This window comes from Xiphophorus maculatus, chromosome 13 (genome assembly GCF_002775205.1).
Source record: "Xiphophorus maculatus strain JP 163 A chromosome 13, X_maculatus-5.0-male, whole genome shotgun sequence".
Taxonomy (NCBI): Eukaryota; Metazoa; Chordata; class Actinopteri; order Cyprinodontiformes; family Poeciliidae; genus Xiphophorus; species Xiphophorus maculatus.
This window is the reverse complement of record NC_036455.1, coordinates 15074226-15093682: the sequence shown is the minus strand read 5'-3', so window position 1 is coordinate 15093682 and position 19457 is coordinate 15074226. Positions and strand designations below refer to the sequence as shown.

At 49.3% G+C, this 19457-nt stretch overlaps 2 protein-coding genes across 2 annotated transcripts; both read right to left on the bottom strand.

Annotated features, from left to right (window-relative positions):
- Positions 1-1032: 1032 nt before the first annotated feature.
- On the bottom strand, positions 1033-16864 carry nudcd1 (NudC domain containing 1). Its single transcript, XM_023345413.1, has 10 exons — positions 16635-16864; positions 14665-14819; positions 13586-13771; positions 12479-12662; positions 12127-12321; positions 11018-11225; positions 10374-10518; positions 10035-10154; positions 2458-2617; positions 1033-1374 (listed from the first exon to the last, which is right to left on the bottom strand). Exons 1-10 carry the CDS (start codon positions 16747-16749, stop codon positions 1085-1087), a joined length of 1758 nt encoding a protein of 585 aa, XP_023201181.1. The 5' UTR covers positions 16750-16864; the 3' UTR covers positions 1033-1084.
- Positions 7499-8606, bottom strand: LOC111610647. Its single transcript, XM_023345414.1, has 2 exons — positions 8565-8606; positions 7499-8528 (listed from the first exon to the last, which is right to left on the bottom strand). The coding sequence occupies exons 1-2, from the start codon at positions 8568-8570 to the stop codon at positions 7737-7739; spliced, it is 798 nt and encodes a 265-aa protein (XP_023201182.1). The 5' UTR covers positions 8571-8606; the 3' UTR covers positions 7499-7736.
- Positions 16865-19457: the final 2593 nt, after the last annotated feature.

Sequence of the window (19457 nt, the reverse complement as noted above, 5' to 3'; positions counted from 1 at the left end):
TTTCAGCAAACAGTTGAGACAGAGTCGTTTTTGGTTTCACTACTATTTACCTGCAATTTTACCCGCCATTGAAAATATTCTGAAAATATTGTCTGTTGTTCTGCAGCTTATGTGACCAAACCAGCTGAAAAGATGAAAAGTTAAAACAGTCAACAGTTAAAACTTGAGTTGAGTTAAAACTCAAGTTAGAATGTTAAGTTTTAACATTTTAACTCAACAACCTCTAACTAACTGGTTGTACACAACCTCTGGTTGGGTAACCCAAAGATCTCTGGGTCTAAAAAGATAAAGTCTCTGAAAACAGTTCTTAAAGATATAGCCAGTGTTTTCAGCAAAACTGAGCTGACTGTCCAGGAACGACAAGGAATTTAAAATTTACCACAGTTTCAACAGGTTGGCCATCGAGTGAAACTGGAATCACTTTCAGGTTTTGTTTATGTCATTTAATTAGCTCTACTTCCTTAAGAAAATGAAAAGGTATGTTCTTTAGTGAGGAAATTGATCTTTTACGGTTCCAGTAATGCCAGAATTAATAATAAAGACTTTGTGGTATTCTGATATAATAATGTAATTACATTAGTGGTGTTACCACCCCCACACCACTAGAGGCAGTATCAGACCCGAAAATATCCTATTAAGGAGCAGATGTAGAAGTTCACAAAAAGCTACAGAATCTGTTAAGAACTGTGAGCTGCACTGAAGTAAATAAGAGAGAGAAGTTCAAAAACATGCTGAGAGTGAAAATCCTTCCTAAAGATGAAGATATATGACAGATTTTAAAAGAAAATAAAAACAGGAGGCCGCGGAGAATATAGGAAATAGCGCCCCCTTCACTTCCGGAGTGCAATGGCCCCATTTCCATATAAGGTCTGAGACTGACAGCGGTCCGTCCCGCCCTTCCTGTTTGCTGCAGCCAGGTGGACTTGGTATTTTGCAGCGTTTAGGTGTGTGTGTGTTAGGTGTGTTAGGTGTGTGTTAGGTGTGTGTTATGCCGGTTTAATAAATCCTGTTTAGTTGAATCCTGAGAATAAATCGGATTATTTTATTTTAGTTTTATTGAATCAAAAGTTTCCTTCTGGTTTCTTCACTTATTGTCGACCTTGAGGACAAACAGGCGGGACGAGGTGAGGACAAACAGTCTCTCGTTGGACGCTCTGAAGCCCAGCACTGCTTTGTCCGAGTCCAGGCTGGACACCTGTTGCTTGGCAACCTGTCCCACCTGGCGGCCCTGCTTCCTGTTGAACAGTACGGTTTCCACGGGCGACGGCTGGCGGTAGAGGAAGACGCGGCGCAGACACTCACACAGCGCGGCGAACGAGAAATCTGGAGCGCAGGTGGAGAACTTCCTGTCCCTCTTGGACGCCTGGACGTAACCTGGGAGGACAGAGACAAGCTGAGAGGACAGAGACAAGCTGAGAGGACAGAGACAAGCTGAGGGGACAGAGACAAGCTGGGAGGACAGAGACAGGCTGAGGGGACAGAGACAGGCTGAGGGGACAGAGACAAGCTGGGAGGACAGAGACAAGCTGAGAGGACAGAGACAAGCTGAGGGGACAGAGACAAGCTGGGAGGACAGAGACAAGCTGAGAGGACAGAGACAAGCTGAGGGGACAGAGACAGGCTGAGGGGACAGAGACAAGCTGGGAGGACAGAGACAGGCTGAGGGGACAGAGACAAGCTGGGAGGACAGAGACAGGCTGAGGGGACAGAGACAAGCTGGGAGGACAGAGACGTCCTCCTACAGCTTGCTGTGATCAGCTCTGATTGTTGGATCATCTGATTATTGATGATGTTTCCTCTGATTTAAAAAAATTTAATGCTCAGAGAAAATATTAAAAATATATTTAATCTGCTTTTGTTCACATGTTTACATCAACCCAGACCAATCCATGCTTTCTGTTAGGAACACTTCCTGCTTCTTGTTTCCTACTTCCTGCTGTGATGTCACAAAAATCCCAAACCAGCCGAGACACCAGGAGGCGCTGCAGGAGGGACCGGTGCACTTCGTCCAATACAAATGTTCTGCCTAAGGCTAGAAGTTAGAAATGCATATTTCTTTTCTGTTTCTGTTTATAGTTTCACTCAACGCTTTTATTGAGCTTCAGACACAATTCTAGAAAATTGTAAGAAGACGTAATAAAGGAGCAAGACGCTCGGCTTCCTGGCTCATGAAAATTGAGTTTGGCTTGCTGTTAATCTGCGTTAACATACACACTGTATCCAACACGTAGGGATAACAGTACAACAAACATCTGGTGTAAGAGCCAGAAACCCGACCCGGTTCTGCCAGGACAAACAGACCAGAACTCCGAGAAACTGGTGTAGAAAGCCAAAGGTCTAGTCCAAGTTTCTGCAGCCAGAGCTTCATTACTCAGAGAAGCAGTGAAGCTTTTTTGAAACATCTCTCAGATCTGCAGCAGAACCTCAGGTCCAAACCCGACCTGCTCGGTGCCTCACCTAGGGCATTGAAGGTGGCGATGTGCTCCCAGAGGTCACCGGGTCGGTCCGGACGCGGCTGCCACATCAGGGCATCGACATCGTGACGCAGACAGAGACACGGCATCTGAGACGGGTCCACGTCCACGGAGAACAGAAACTGATGTCCACCCAGGTTCACCTGGAGACGGAGACAGAGAGAGAGAGAGACAGACAGAGACAGAGAGACACACAGACAGACAGAGAGAGAGACAGACAGAGACAGAGAGACACACAGACAGACAGAGAGAGAGACAGACAGAGACAGAGAGACACACAGACAGACAGAGAGAGAGACACAGACAGACAGAGAGAGAGACAGACAGAGACAGAGAGACACACAGACAGACAGAGAGAGAGACAGACAGAGACAGAGAGACACACAGACAGACAGAGAGAGAGACACAGACAGACAGAGAGAGAGACAGACAGAGACAGAGAGACACACAGACAGACAGAGAGAGAGACAGACAGAGACAGAGAGAGAGACAGACAGAGACAGAGAGACACACAGACAGACAGAGAGAGAGACACAGACAGACAGAGAGAGAGACAGACAGAGACAGAGAGACACACAGACAGACAGAGAGAGAGACAGACAGAGACAGAGAGAGAGACAGACAGAGACAGAGAGACACACAGACAGACAGAGAGAGAGACAGACAGAGACAGAGAGAGAGAGACACACAGACAGACAGAGAGAGAGACAGACAGAGACAAAGAGAGAGACACAGACAGACAGAGAGACAGAGAGAGAGAGAGACGTCCATCCATCATCAGTCCTGCAGGAAGTCCTTTGCTGTCTACTGATGCTCAGCGTTTCCCAGCGCTTGTTGTTAGCTTGTTGTTGTTCAGAGTTAAACTTGTAGTTGATCACAAATTAGTTTGATATTTTTCAGTTTTATTCTGGATCAGACTAAACTGATGATGCTCAGTTATTGATTTAATTTGTGACTTATTGATTAAACATTGTGTATTTTATTGAGCAGACCTTTAGCTTTGAGCTAATTTCATATTCAGGTTTCTGTTTCCCCTCTCCTTGGGCTGCCACCTTATCGTGGTGGAGGGGTTTGAGGGCCCCAATGATCCTAGGAGCTATGCTGTCTGGGGCTTCATGCCCCTGGTAGGGTCACCCAAGGCCGACAGGTCCTAGGTGAGGGACCAGACAAAGCGCAGCCCGAAGACCCCTTTTGATGGACAAGGACTTTGGACTTGGTGTTCCCTCGACCGGACGCGGGTCACCGGGGCCCCACTCTGGAGCCAGGCCTGGAGGGGGGGCACGATGGCGAGCGTCTGGTGGCCAGGCTTTTACCCATGAAGCCCGGCCGGGCTCAGCCCGAAGAGGAGACACGGGTCCCCCCTCCCATGGGCCCCCAACCTATGAGAGGGGCCAAAGGGGTCGGGTGCATTGTGTGATGGGTGGCAGCCGAGGGAGGGGGCCCTGGCGGTCTGATCCTCGGTTGCAGAAGCTCTTGGGACGTGGAATGTCACCTCTCTGGAGGGGAAGGAGCCGGAGCTAGTGTGTGAGGTTGAGAGGTTCCGGGTAAAAATAGTCGAACCCTCGAACCCGTTGGTGGACACCTTCGGTGAAGGATGCTGTCAGGCTGAAGAAGGAGTCCTATCAGGCCTTTTTGGCCTGTGTGACTCCGGAAGCAGCTGATGGGTACTGGTGGGCGAAGCGGCATGCGGCTCGGGTGGTTGCTGAGGCAAAAACTCGGGCGGGGGAGGAGTTTGGAGAGGCCATGGAGAAAGACTTCCGTACGGCTTCGAGGCGATTCTGGTCCACCATCCGGCGTCTCAGTGGGGAAAGCAGTGCAGCACCAACACTGTTTATAGTGGGGATGGTGTGCTGCTGACCTCTACTCGGGACATTGTGGGCCGGTGGGCAGAGTACTTCGAAGACCTCCTCAATCCCACCAACATGCCTTCCATTGAAGAAGCTGAGCCTGGGGACTCTGGGTTGGGCTCTCCAATCTCTGGGGGCGAGGTCGCCGAGGTGGTTAAAAAGCTCCTCGGTGGCAAGGCCCCGGGGGTGGATGAGATCCGCCCGGAGTTCCTTAAGGCTCTGGATGTTGTAGGGTTGTGTTGGCTGACGCGACTCTGCAATGTCGCATGGACATCGGGGGCAGTTCCCCTGGATTGGCAGACCGGGGTGGTGGTCCCCCTGTTCAAAAAGGGGGACCGGAGGGTGTGCTCCAATTATAGAGGGGTCACACTCTTAAGCTTCCCTGGCAAGGTCTATTCGGGGGTCCTGGAGAGGAGGGTCCGTCGGATAGTCGAACCTCGGATTCAGGAAGAGCAGTGTGGTTCTGGTTCTGGTCGTGGAACACTGGACCAGCTCTACACCCTCAGCAGGGTCCTGGAGGGTTCTGGGAGTTCGCCCAACCAGTCTACATGTGTTTTGTGAACTTGGAGAAGGCGTTCGACCGTGTCCCTCGGGGAGCCCTGTGGGGGGTTCTCCGGGAGTATGGGGTACCGGGCCCTTTGATACGGGCTGTCAGGTCCCTGTATGACCGGTGTCAGAGTCTGGTCCGCATTGCCGGCAGTAAGTCGGGCTCGTTTCCGGGGGGGTGTCCTGCCCCAAGTGGAGGAGTTCAAGTATCTTGGGATCTTGTTCACGAATTAGGGAAGAAGGGAGCGGGAGATCGACAGGCGGATTGGCACAGCATCTGCCGTCAAGCGGCGCTGTACCGGTCTGTCGTGGTGAAGAGAGAGCTGAGCCATAAAGCGAAGCTCTCGATTTACCGGTCGATCTACGTTCCCACCCTCATTTATGGTCATGAGCTTTGGGTCATGACCGAAAGAACGAGATCGCGGATACAAGCGGCCGAAATGGGTTTTCTCCGCAGGGTGTCTGGGCTCTCCCTTAGAGAGAGAAGCTCAGTCATCCAGGAGGGACTCAGAGTAGAGCCGCTGCTCCTTCACATCGAGAGGAGCCAGTTGAGGGGCATCTGGTCAGGATGCCTCCTGGACGCCTCCCTGGTGAGGAGTTCAGGTCCCACCGGGAGGAGGGGAAAACCCAGGACACACTGGAGGGACGATGTTCCTCTACTGGCCTGGGAACGCCTTGGGATTCCCTGGAGGGTCTGGAACAAGAGGCTGGAGAGGGAAGACTGGGCCTCCCTTCTGAAGCTGCTACCCCACGACCCGACCCCGGATAAAACGGAAGAAAACGGATGGATGGATGGATGGATGGATGGATGGTTTCTCTAAAGTTCCTGAGGATCCTGATCTTCTCTCCGCTCAGCAACAGGCAGCAGGATGCAGCGATGCATCATGGGCTTTATTTCCATCCAGGGAATTTATATTGATATCCGTTAGCAGCTGACGGATCAATAGAACCCGATCAGAACCAATCAGGCGGGCTGGACTGGCGGCGAGTCTTATGGGATGTTTTACGGTCCACTTGTTTACGCTGAGATAATTCCTGGAATGACGAAGAGGAAGAAAAATGAAGGCTGATGCTATCTGACCAGACGGCCGTCACAATCCGGACCAGACCAGATATGGACATCAGAACCGTCTGGACCCGGAGCAGCACCAGCCTGCCACCTCATGAGACACCACGAAAATATTTTCTGATCGTAAAAATGATTCAAAATAAAATCTGTCTGAATTTACAAAACTGATTATCAGTTTTTATCAATAAACCCATCAGACTGGCTGAACCCAGTCCGACCAGATGTTCTGATCTCAGTCACCCCCTCCTCAGTCCGCCACTCAAAGAAACCAGGAAATCCCTCATCACATTCATGTCCTTTTCACTCTCACTGGTTGGAGAAAGTGAAGCAAAAAGTAGCGCAGCCTGACCCCACGGGGAAACCTGATCCTTGAAGCAGCCGCTGAACTTGTTTAAAAGTTATTCTCTCACTTCAGCAGGTTACGAGTCTGGAAGACTTTTAAAGACGTCAAGCTTAAGTTTAGTTACAAACATCAAAGCCCGCATTGCATATTTGAGTTTATGCAGAGGTTCTGGTGGGTTTCAGAGCCCATCAGAACCTGGCTCTGGTACCAGAACTGCCTGATGCTTTCAGAACATCTGCTCCTCTTTTAGACCAATCAGAAACTTTAATGTTTGCTCAAAGTCCGACCCGGCAGAGAAGGTTCTGGTCCTGGTTCTGCTTCCCTGTCTGCTGTTATGCCGGGCAGATTAAGGTTCTGGTTGCTTTCTGACCCAGATGCTTGCCTCCAGAACCGAACTGGGCTCGCTGTCTGTCTCACCATGAATCAGGCAGATTTCAGTTTAACGTTCTGAGGCCCAGAATGCTCGGCAGCACCGACCCAGAATGCTCGTCTGTGTCCAAACTTCTCGCTACCGGACCACTGCTTGGAAAGAAATCTGGTGCCGGTCCAATTCAGGACTCCATCATCAGAACCGCCATCAGGCGGGTCCAGTCACTAGAACCACAGCCTACTTCTGTGGTTAGGAGCTGCAGTTAGAACCCCTCGGGTCGGGTCGGGTCGGGTCGGCGGGTTCAGCTGGGATGAATCCAGAACCTGCATCTCATTATTGATCAGCTGCTGATCAATAATCTTGTTTCTCTTCCTCATCAACCTGAAGATCAATAATTCTGGTATTTATAGTCACCGGACCGGACCGGAACACAAACGGGTTTAGAATTTCTGAGAATACTTAGAAACCAGGTTTCTATTTTCTAGAAACTTTTCTTCACTTGGATCGGGAGTATCGGTTCCGACCCGCCTGGATCCGATTCCAGCCTCTTAACAGACGGGAAGACTGAACCCATGGACGGGACCTGGTCCTGTTTCAGGTTCTGGTTCAGTGGCGTGCGGTGAGGTTCATAGCTGATGAGGCTCTGACTTAATCATAATCAGATTTACCAATATAGACTCCCTGCATGTTATTGTTTACCTAGGGAAATTTCACGCATGCGGACAAAGCTGGAGGGCAAAAAGACGACGTCATGCATACAATCTGCCGCCGTAGAATAATTCCGTTACTTCAATCAAACTTGGACATGTAGATATGATTAATTTCGTGCTGTGCTCCACAGCAAAAAAACTGATCGTTCAGGCGCAACTCAAAACCACGTCTTTCTCGCTCTCTGTATCAGCGCAGCGCAGACTCGTTGCCATAGCAACTGACAACATCACAGAAAATAAAACAACAAAAAAACCACTCAGATATTTCCCACACAAAGAGCAGAACATTCAGTAGCCTGATGTTGCAGTAGTTTGGTTTTAGGCTTAATGTTTATTTCACCATTATTAATAAGTGATGGCTGTGTAAGAGGAGAAAACTATAAATATATAGCTGCACTTTGCTGTAAGGCTAGCTCCACGGCTAGCTCCAAGGCTAGCTCCACGGCTAGCTCCAAGGCTAGCTCCACGGCTAGCTCCAAGGCTAGCTCCATGGCTAGCTCCAAGGCTAGCTCCATGGCTAGCTCCAAGGTTAGGTCCACGGCTAGCTCCAAGGCTAGCTCCACGGCTACCTCCATGGCTAGCTCCAAGGTTAGGTCCACGGCTAGCTCCAAGGCTAGCTCCATGGCTAGCTCCAAGGCCAGCTCCACGGCTACCTCCATGGCTAGCTCCAAGGCTAGGTCCACGGCTAGCTCCAAGGCTAGCTCCATGGCTAGCTCCAAGGCTAGCTCCAAGGCTAGCTCCAAGGCTAGGTCCACGGCTAGCTCCAAGGCCAGCTCCATGGCTAGCTCCATGGCTAGCTCCAAGGCTAGCTCCAAGGCTAGCTCCATGGCTAGCTCCAAGGCTAGCTCCACGGCTACCTCCATGGCTAGCTCCAAGGTTAGGTCCACGGCTAGCTCCAAGGCTAGCTCCAAGGCTAGCTCCACGGCTACCTCCATGGCTAGCTCCAAGGTTAGGTCCACGGCTAGCTCCAAGGCTAGCTCCATGGCTAGCTCCAAGGCCAGCTCCACGGCTACCTCCATGGCTAGCTCCAAGGCTAGGTCCACGGCTAGCTCCAAGGCCAGCTCCATGGCTACCTCCATGGCTAGCTCCAAGGCTAGCTTCAATGCTAGCTCCAAGGCTAGCTCCACGGCTACCTCCATGGCTAGCTCCAAGGCTAGCTCCACGGCTACCTCCATGGCTAGCTCCAAGGCTAGCTCCACGGCTACCTCCATGGCTAGTTTGCTGTTTCTGTCTCTTACTCTGCAGCTGTGGAGTCACAATGTCTGGGATCATGAGCTTCTGAGCATTTGAATAGGAAAATGCAAAAACTCAATGATTTGAATAATCAGAATTGGTTAACCCGGCGGTTTTCAAAGTGTGAGGCGCGCCTCCCCTAGGGGGCGCCAGAGCACTTTAGGGGAGGCGCATCCATCCATCCATCCATCCATCTTCTTCCGCTTATCCGAGTTCGGGTCGCGGGGGTAGCAGCTTCAGAAGGGAGGCCCAGACTTCCCTCTCCAGCCTCTTCTTCTAGCTCTTCCGGGGGAATCCCGAGGCGTTCCCAGGCCAGCCGAGAGACATAGTCCCTCCAGCGTGTCCTGGGTCTTCCCCGGGGTCTCCTCCCGGTGGGACGTGCCCGGAACACCTCACCAGGGAGGCGTCCAGGAGGCATCCTGACCAGATGCCCGAGCCACCTCAACTGGCTCCTCTCGATGTGAAGGAGCAGCAGCTCTACTCTGAGTCCCTCCCGGATGACTGAGCTTCTCACCCTATCTCTAAGGGAGAGCCCAGCCATCCTACGGAGAAAACCCAGGGGAGGCGCAGTGCGAGGGAAAAAATAAACCGGAAAAGAAGCTATCTGCTTGCTGTCTACTGATGTGAGAGAAAGAATGGACACATTTTTAGTAAAGAAAAAGGCAGGGGAGACGAGCTCTGGCGTAAGTAGAAAAAAGAGGAAGTATGACCACGACTACTTAAAGTTTGGATTTTCCTGGACTGCTCCCGATGATGCTCCAGGGCCGCAATGTGTAATCTGCAAGGAGGTTCTGGCTGATGATAGCATGAGACCCTGTAAGCTCCGGCGTCACATTGAAACAAAGCACCCAAGTTTAGTGACCAAGCCGCGGGAGTTTTTTGAGAGGAAGCTGAAGGAGCTGTGCACACAGAAAAAAACAAATGAAAAAAAAAGAGTTTGGGTTTTTCTTATCATTAGAAAAATGAAAAAAGGGCGTATTTGCTATACAAAGGCCCTGATAAAATAATTAAAATGGGAGGAAATGTTTTAAATTTCATTCAGATAAAGTGTCATTTTAAAAGATGAGATGGTTCTAAAATAAAAGCAATTAGAAGGTGTTTTGTAGTGGCATTTGTTTGTCTGTGGGTTGATTATTGGGGGGGAGGGGGGGCATTGTGCTCCTTGGAGGGGGGCTCACCCTTTCATACTTTGAAAACCCCTGGGTTAACCTAAACGAAAAATAAATACCTTATATTACAAACCACAGGGTGAAAATAGCAATATCAATTATTTGATCATTATACTTTTCTATTGTGACAGGTGAGGCTAGCCGTGGAGTTAGCCTTGGAGCTCTGCCTCACTTGCCTCTACTGACTGCACATCACTGGGTCCAGGTCCTGGTTCTGTTTCAGGTTCTGGTTCTGATTCAGGTTCAGGTCCTGTCCCTGGTTCTGGTACTCACCACCTGGGTCGGGCTGAGCGTCTCCCCGTCAAAGTGCGTGAGGCTGAAGCCGTCGTCAGGGAAACCGTCGCAGTCCTCCAGCTCCTGGGAGCTGCATGGCGGCTTTTCCCGCTCGCCGTTCTGGACACAGAGGAGGAGAATCAGCCTCCACAGGTTAGCATCAGTTAGCATCTGAAAGAAGGGTTCTGCTAGAAACCGGCCGGGCCAGAGACCCAGGCTACTCAAAGTGAGCTGGCACACTGTCGCCATGGCGACAGCTTGATGCTGCGGCTCATCTCTGACTCCCAGCTCTATAACCGCCCTCCCGCTGCTCATCCTGATCATGGCGTTGCTCCTCACCGGGTCCTCAGACGTCAGGTGGGTCAGGCGTTCGTGGATGAGCGCCACCTGCTGGTCGCTCAACACCAGCTCCCCTGTCCTGTTCCCCAGCACCAGCTCCGGCCACATGGGTCCCTCACCGAGCTTCTGCAGGCTCACCTCCAGGCTGGGGGCAACACACACAACTAGCACAATTAGCTCTGTTAGCATAGTTAGAACACAAATTGCTGCGTTAACCAGGATATGCCATGAACAGCACAGAGTAGAAGACAAAGAATCCTGACCCTCCAGATCCACATAAAGCCGGTTCCACAGTGGGCCTTCTAGCAGCTCCAGAACATTTCCAGGACCAGAGACTAAAGTCTCAGATCAGAGAAACTCATCCAGGCTTTGATTCCTGCAGCAGCGTCTTCACAGGTCTGAGGCTATACTACACCAAAGCTATACTAGTGTTGGTGTAGTATAGCGCTACACCAACACTATACTTAGCTGAAGCTAATGCTAAAGCGCTACACCAACACCATATTTAGCAGAAGATAATGCTAAATCGCTACACCAACAGTACACTTAGCAGAAGCTAATCCTAATCCTAAAGCGCTAACACAACCTCCAATGGTTGAAAGGACTGCAGGTCCAAACAGTGACTGCTGGAAGCAGCTCCCCACCTGTTGCTGTCGCTGATGGTCCAGGCGCTGGCCTCCGGGTCCACCAACGCGTACAGCTGACCTTCCAGCATTGGGGGGCAGCCCCGAACCCCGATGCTCAGGCTGTCCGCCGTCAGCCGGAAGCTCACGTCCTCCTTGGCCACGCCCCCAGGAAGGCGGACGCAGACGGTGAGGTCCTCCGCCGTCTGCTGCCAGAAGTACAGCGGATCTGAAACCAGAGCAGGCCGGCTCAGGCCAGAAGCCGAAGATAACAATAGGAACTTATGTAGTGGTGGCATTTGATTACAATTTTTCATCAAGTTAATTTCATGGTCTGTGATTCAGTTTTAGTCGCATTTAATCAAAAAACATAAAATCGACAATAATGGGCAACATTTTAAATTCTTAACCTATTTTTGCTGTTAAAGTATCAAATAAATAAGTTAAACTCCAAATATATTTATAGTTTTTAATTTGCTCTTCCACCATCAGGCTGGAGCAGAGGGTTCATTCAGCTTCTTCAGAAATTGATGCTGACATTAGCATTAGCTGCTACATGTTAGCATTCAGATAATAATTTTGGCTAGCATCTCTTCACTTAAAGGCTAACTGCTTTCAGCACAACTTCAACACATCAACAGACTTTTCCAGCGTTCAATCAGATCGCTTGAAGCAGAAATTAAGCAGAGAAGAAGCTTAATTCAATACAAGCTTAAGAGTTTCAGTTCATCGCTGTGAAGCAACTGAATAAACTAGGGATAATAAATTCTGATCTGCGGAGAGCTTTAAATGTGGATTATGAAAGCTCAGGCTGCAGACGTACAGAATGATGTTGATAAATTATGAGTAAATATGATCAGCTGATATTCTCCTGCTTCCTCTGAGCTGCTGAGTGAACAGGAAAAACAGCTTGGAGAAACACATTTCATTTTATTTCCTTTTGTAGTTTTGTAAAATAAATCTAATCAAAATAAAAGCATGCCACACTTTTAAGATTCTATTTCCACCTCTGTGTTAATTTTGTTTCTCAGATAAAATCAAGAAAAACAATAGTTTAAGGCTGAAGAGAGCGGGAAGTGTTGTAACCTGGACCCAATCTGACCTCTGACCCAGTCCGACCTTTGACCCACCTGCCTTCTCCAGCTCGCTGAGCTCCGATGGCGGCGGCGGCGGCTCCACCGGCCGGCCATCGATGTGCGTGAAGACAAACGGTTTCTCTGCGGCCAGCATCAGCCCTTCGCCCCGCGGCGCCACGGCGGCGTAGTGCGGCACCGACTTTCCTCTCAGGACCCTCCTCTTCCTCACCTCGTACTTCCTCTCCTGCCCTGCAGGTGGAAACCAGCACAGGGTGATGCTTCCATGAAGCTCTGATCTGCAGCTTTCAGCCATCTTTAATATCTGTTTTATTAATCAAAGCAAATGTCAGGAAGTTTCCTGAAAATCCCCCGTCTCCCCAGGGATGTTCTGGTCCGGTTCACCCACCGGGTCCGGCGCCGCCGCCCACCGTGACCCACTCCAGGGACACCGAGTAGCCGCTTCCTGTGGACTCCAGCGGCTCCTTCTGGACACGCAGCAGCAGCACCTCTACGGCGTGACAGCCACCCTGAACGTGAGAGACGCTGTGCAGGATGGTGAACGGCTCCCCCAAGTGGTCGCTGAACAGAACCTGCAGGAAGTGCATGAGATAAAGGAAGTTCACTAAACCCAGAGACAGAATGTTACTTCTATGACCCGTAGCTCTGGGGAGAACCGGTACAGAACCAAGAACTTCCTAAAGCCCAAAGCTAGCCTGATGTTATCTTGATGGTAGCCTAATGCTAGCCTGATGTCTGTTAGATGTTAGCCTGATGCTAGCCACATATTAGCACAAAGCTAGCCTCATGCTAACCTTATGTTAGCCCAATGTTTGACTGATGCTAGCCTTATGCTAGCCCGATGGAGGCCTGATGCCAGCTTGATGTTAGCCCAATACCAGCATAATGCTAGCTTGATATTAGCCCAATACTAGCCTCATGCTAACCAGATGTCAGCCTGATGCTAGTTTCATGCTAACTTGCCTATTAACATCAGGCCCAATGCTTGCCTGATGTTACCCTGATGCCAGTCCAATGCTAGCCTGATGTCAGTCAGATGTTAGCCTGATGCTAGCCATATATTAGCCCAATGCTAGCCTGATGTTAGTCCAATGTTTGCCTGATGCCAACCTGCTGTTAACCTGATGGTAGCTAGATGGTAGCTTGATGTTAGCATGATGCTAGCCTGATGCCAGTCTGATGTTAGCCTGATGTCAGTGAGATATTTGCCTGATCCAAGCCAGATGTTAGCCCTATGCTAGCCTCAAGCTAACTTGATGTTAGCATGATGTTAATCTGGTGCTAACCAGATGCTAGCCTGGTGCTAGTTTGATGTGTGCCCGATGTTCGCCTGATGTCAGCCACATGCTAGCCTGATGCTAGGCTTAGCCTCAGATCTCCCCCAGGTCTTCCTCATAGTTCTGGTGCAGCTCAGTCCAATGAAGCTAGCTAACGTTCTACATGCTAAGCTCTGATGAGGAGTTGGGGTCGCGACCCCTCCATCTGTCTGACTCACCTCCCACCTGCAGTGGCCGCCGTCTCCCCTCCTGCCGGTGCGGAGGAGCAGCAGCCGCCCGGCGCCGTCAGACAGCGCCGCCCAGGTGGCCGAGGTGAGGCTGATGGAGGCGCAGAGCCGGTCCTCGGCCCGGCCGGTCTCGGAACCGAAGCTGAAGACCTCTTTAGGCTTCCCCAGAGCCGTATCCTGGAATCAGAACGAGAGCCGAGTCCAGAGAGGAACCAGTTCAGGACTGGTCACCGGACACAGATCATCTCTGCAGTAACACTTCACTCAGAACCCGGGCCTGGCTGGACCTCCGTATCCCAGCCATCTGGTCCATCAGAACCACAAGGCGGAGTCTAACCGGGTCACAGGAAGCTGGACTGTGATCCACTTCCCAGTTTAACCTATTCCAGATTTTCTTCTAGAAAGTTCAGATCAGAGTGATGATGGTTCTGATCCGGTAAAATGTTCATAACCTTCTGGATTCAACCAGTTTCTCCATCCAAAGGGTCTCAAGGCGAGTCGCTGTGCTGGAGGACTTCCTGGTTTCTGACCAATCAGAGCCCAGGCAGCAGAACCACGCCCACTCTGGGTGGTTCTGGAGAAACTGGACCTGGAGGTTCTGGTGCTCATCTGGAGAACATGTGGATAATCTGGGTTAATAATCTGGTGCTCCCATCAGAACCTCTGCAGCTCCTGATCCGATGCTGGAGCTCCTTCACGGCCATCAGAACCAGAACCACACAGTGAGCCGCCGCTAACCGAAGCAGAGGAACAAGTTGATCATCATGTAGTCATTATCTCTGATTACAGCCGGACATAAAAGCAGCTCCGCAGCCAACCTGGATCAGAACCAGAACTCCTTTCTGTAATCACTGCTGCGATTATTGACTTCGTTATCACCTGACAGAGTCTGGACCCACAAAGGGTTCTTCAGAACCCTTTAATTTACCATCATTAATAACTGCCTGCTGCATCGGCCCAGCTGCAGAGCAACAGCACCCCCTGCTGGACACTCAGAGCAATAGAGCCTTCCCAGCAGAACCGGAGTGGGTCAGGTCCAGTAAGGCGGTTCTGGAGGTGCAGAGACTCACCAGGGTCACGCTGAGGCTCAGAACCCGTCCTCTGGAGTCCACAAACAGAACGCTGTCCTGGTACCACGGGTCCAGCTGCAGATGGTTGAACATGCCGAACGCCCGCAGGTGCTCCAGGGTGTAGTGAGCGTCCTTCAGCTGCAGCTCCTCCACCGCTGCAGCACAGAGGACAGGACCGGTTAGTCAGAACCAGAACCACATGCACAACCAGAACCAGAACCAAAACCATGGTTCATCCTGACCCACTTCCAGTAGCTTCATCCAGACCAGAGCTGGTCAAGAGGCTCCATGTTGCTGCTACATGTTGCTGCTACATGTTGCTGCTACATGTTGCTGCTGCATGTTGCTGCTACATGTTGCTGCTACATGTTGCTGCTACATGTTGCTGCTGCATGTTGCTGCTGCATGTTGCTGCTACATGTTGCTGCTGCATGTTGCTGCAGCCTTGCAGTGCTCTGATCTGGTCATACTTCGAGCACTGGTGGATCAGAACGGACCTGGGAGATAAATGTATAAACTTTCATCTTTTATGGATCTGAACATTCGTTGTTTTAGATTCTTCAGCCCAGCCGGAGACGCCATCTTGTTTTACATCTTGTGAAGTTAAAGGGCGAACTGGAGCGGGAGATCCACAGGCGGATTGGCGCAGCATCTGCCGTCAAGCGGGCGCTGTACCGGTCCGTCGTGGTGAAGAGAGAGCTGAGCCAAAAAGCGGAGCTCTCGATTTACCGGTCGATCTACGTTCCCACCCTCATCTATGGTCATGAGCTTTGGGTCATGACCGAAAGAACGAGATCGCGGATACAAGCGGCCGAAATGGGTTTTCTCCGTAGGGTGGCTGGGCTCTCCCTTAGAGATAGGGTGAGAAGCTCAGTCATCCGGGAGGGACTCAGAGTAGAGCCGCTGCTCCTTCACATCAAGAGGAGCCAGTTGAGGGGCATCTGGTCAGGACGCCTCCTGGACGCCTCCCTGGTGAGGAGTTCAGGTCCCACCAGGAGGAGGGGAAAACCCAGGACACACTGGAGGGACGATGTTCCTCTACTGGCCTGGGAACGCCTCGGGATTCCCTGGAGGATCTGGAACAAGAGGCTGGAGAGGGAAGACTGGGCCTCCCTTCTGAAGCTGCTACCCTGCAACCCGACCCCGGAAAAGCAGAAGAAAATGGATGGATGGATGGAGTTAAAGTCCAGATAATTCAGGTTGACCCACAAAGGGAACGACTGAAAATATTTTCTGACGTTTGTAATTTGTTTAAAATTACAAACATAATTTGTAATTTTACAAATTACGGGTCAGATTTAGGACTAAGGTGTGAATTGTTATGAAAAGTTTGTAGATTTAATGTTGCAGCTGTTAGTTATTTTATTAAAATCAGATTTTAACCTTTTATTTTGCTTCATTCAAAGTTAACGTTGACCTCTTTTAACCTCTTTGTGCCCAGAACTAGCTGTGGTTCTGGTTCTGGACCAGAAAAGGTGGACTGGAGTCAGTCGCCAGAGGTCAGAGGTCAAGTGTGATCAATCTGCTCCAAACAGCAAATATGGCATCAGACTAGGTCTGGATGACGTCAGAGGTTGTTAATAGAATCGATAAGATGTGAACAGAGCCACGATTCTGTTGATCTGGGTCCAGAGGAAGTCCGCAGAACCTTTTGGTCCAGTTAAAGTTTACTGGAAATTCTTGCAAAAAGTCTGGACCACCATGACCCGGTCCAGATCAGACTTCATTGTCAGGTTCTAAATGCTCTAAATCAGGGGAGCCCAAAGTGGGTTCTGGAGGTCCGGAATCCTGCATGTTTTATTCTCTCCCTGGTACCAACAACCTTTCAGCAGGTCCATGTTCTTCTTCGGCCTCTAATGGTCCATCATTGGATCCAGGTGCGTTAAACCAGGGAGAGACTAAACCAGGCAGGATGCCACTTTGGACTCCCCGGTTCTAAAGGTTCCGCTTAGCTGCTGTCGGAACCTCACCCGCGTCCAGCTCCACGGTGTAGGTCGGGATGGGGTCCAGAGACAGCCGGTAGCTCTCAAAGTTCGGGTCCAGCAGGTCTCGGTTCACCTTCAGACTGTAGTTCGCTGCGGCCATGACTTCCGTCCAGCCGGAACCCAAACAGAACCCAAACAGAACTCAAACAGAACTGCTGCAGAACAACGTTGGTGATGCGAAAGATTCACGTTTTCCTGTTTCCACACGGAGCCCCTCAGCGGCGGACCTCCAGGTGCATCATGGGAGGAGGAGTTCTTGGTCTCTCTGCCCCAGAAACGCGTTTTAACCGAGATTTTACATTTAGGACTCATTTAATGTATTTTAAACTTATTACTGGAATGAATATGCCAGCTATTGGACCGGAACCACAAAGATTCCGAACTGGGGGGGGGGCGTGGGTCTGATGAAGGTGGTGTGTCTCAGTGTGTGTTTGTTTGTGTTACATTGTTTGGACCCGCTGCTCCCACAAAGGGAAACTCTGTTTTGGGGTCAGAGGTCAGGGGTCAGATTTAGGACTAAGGTGTGAATTGAGTTTTGGTTAAGATAAAGATTAGACTGTAGATAGAAGTCAATGGAAACTCCCCACAAAGACAGCCACGCAAACATATGGGCGTGTGTGTGTGTGTGTGTGTGTGTGTGTGTGTGTGTGTGTGTGTGTGTGTGCAGCTCTTGTCCCATTCAGAGTGAAGTAGAAACTCCTGATTGTTGCTTTAACTCGCCGCGCCTCAGGAACTACTTCCTGTCTTCCACTTCCTGTTAATCTGGGATTAACCGTGGCTGATGTTCTGACTTCCTGTTGCGTTCTGGAACATGAAGTTCTGCTCGGAGTGGAGCCAGACAGTCTGACCCGGTTCCTACAATAATCAAAGTTATGACAGAAATGCTGTTGTGTGACGGTCACCCAGAGCGGCAGGAATGCAGAGGGCGGCTCGCATGAACGTCACTCAGTCAGTCTGCTCTTCATCACCTGTCTGGTCCCAGCAGCTACACCCTCCTCTTCCTCCCGTCCCGCTGAAAGAAACTCATTTAGAGTCTTGATGTTTCACAGCCTGTAGGAAAAGAAAATGTAAAATGTTTGAATGAATATCTGCTGAAGAAAATTTGTGGTCATTAAAAAAACATTTTATTTTTGTTTCCAGTGTTGTATAGTAATGAAGTAAAAACACTTCACTACTTTACTTAAGTATATTTTGGAGTACTTCATACTTTCCTCGAGTATGAAAATTTTTGATGACTTTCACTTTTACTTCACTATATTTCCGAACTTAATTGCGTACTTTTACTCCGATACATTTTCAATGTGTGGTTTAGTTACTCGTTACAAAAAAGCGAGAGAGAGAAACAAAGTGTTTCGACCCCACCTACTGATTAGCAAGTAGGCTACCGAACAAAGTCCGTAGCCTACTTGCCTGGGCTTGTTCATCACCACCAATAGGATACACCTGTTTCGCTTCTCCCATTAAACACAAAGCAAGTCTCGCAATCAGCAGCAGCCACATGGAGGAGGAGACGGAGACCACAACGACTGCAACTACGTCAGACACGGCTCCAGGGGAACCACCAGCTGGTGATGAGAGCCCATGGCCTTATTTAAACACAATACACTCTTTCGTGGGTGTTAAAGATTCGTCGTACCGCATGCAGTTTATGTTATTCCTGCCCGAAGATGTGGAAATTCTATCTTACAAAAACTCCCCGTCCAACTTGAAGAAACACATCGAGGTAACGTCTTATGAAATGGTTATAATCCTCCTGTTTCAGTAACTATAGCTTGGTCACTAGGCACTATTGTGAAATCTTGAGCATAAAACGTTATGTATAAATGAACTTTGTTTGGCATTGTTTCAGTTCCATACGTGGTGTATTTAGCTTAGGCCTAATGTTGACTGTAGCAGGCTACCTAGACTCCTCTGCTCAAGGGGGGCAGAAGCCATAGCGATAGCAATTTAGACTAAATTTAACAAATAATAATCAGTTGTAAAGCAGGTTAAGTTAACCTTGTGCTATAGGTAAAGCACCTAATTTTCTTAACTAAATGATGCCTGCAGGTATATCTATTAGCAGGTTTAATTTTGCCTGCACTTGGTTGTGTACATTATTTTAAGTGTATTTGACAAGTTTACCAAAATATAAAAAATGTCATTCAAACTGCATTTGCTTTGTTTTACTTTTTACTTGTACTTTTCATTACATTACTTGAGTACATCCATTTTTACAGTAATTTCCATACTTAAGTACAAGAAGTTTCAGATACTTTAAGACTTTAACTCAAGTAACATTTCAGTCAGTGACTTGGACTTTTACCAAAGTCGTATTTTGGAGAGGTACTTATACTTTTACTTGACTCTGAGATTTCAGTACTTTATACAACACTGTTTGTTTCTGGGGCTTAAAAAAGAAAAACAAAACATTTACTGACAATTATTGAAACATTTTACTGTGTGGGACGTAATTATGAGGAAAAATATAAATAATATTCGCATGCTTTAATCATTCCGTCAACACAGAATTATAAAAAGTTACTAAAATCTGGATTTGTTAGATCTGTGTGTTAAAGACTTTGTTGGTTTTTCAGTCAAATTATTAAGAGCCACTTGTGGCTCCGGAGCCGCAGGTTGGAGACCCCTGGACATGACCGCAGCCCACAGCATGATGCCACCTCTACCGTCTCACAACTTTATTTACATGAAGTAATAAAATAAATATTTCATCATGTTTCATCGGGGGTTCAAAGTGGACCAATCCAATCCTGGTTCTGATGGATCATGTAGTTTGGTGGATCAGGTTCTGGTCGGGTTGCTCCAGGA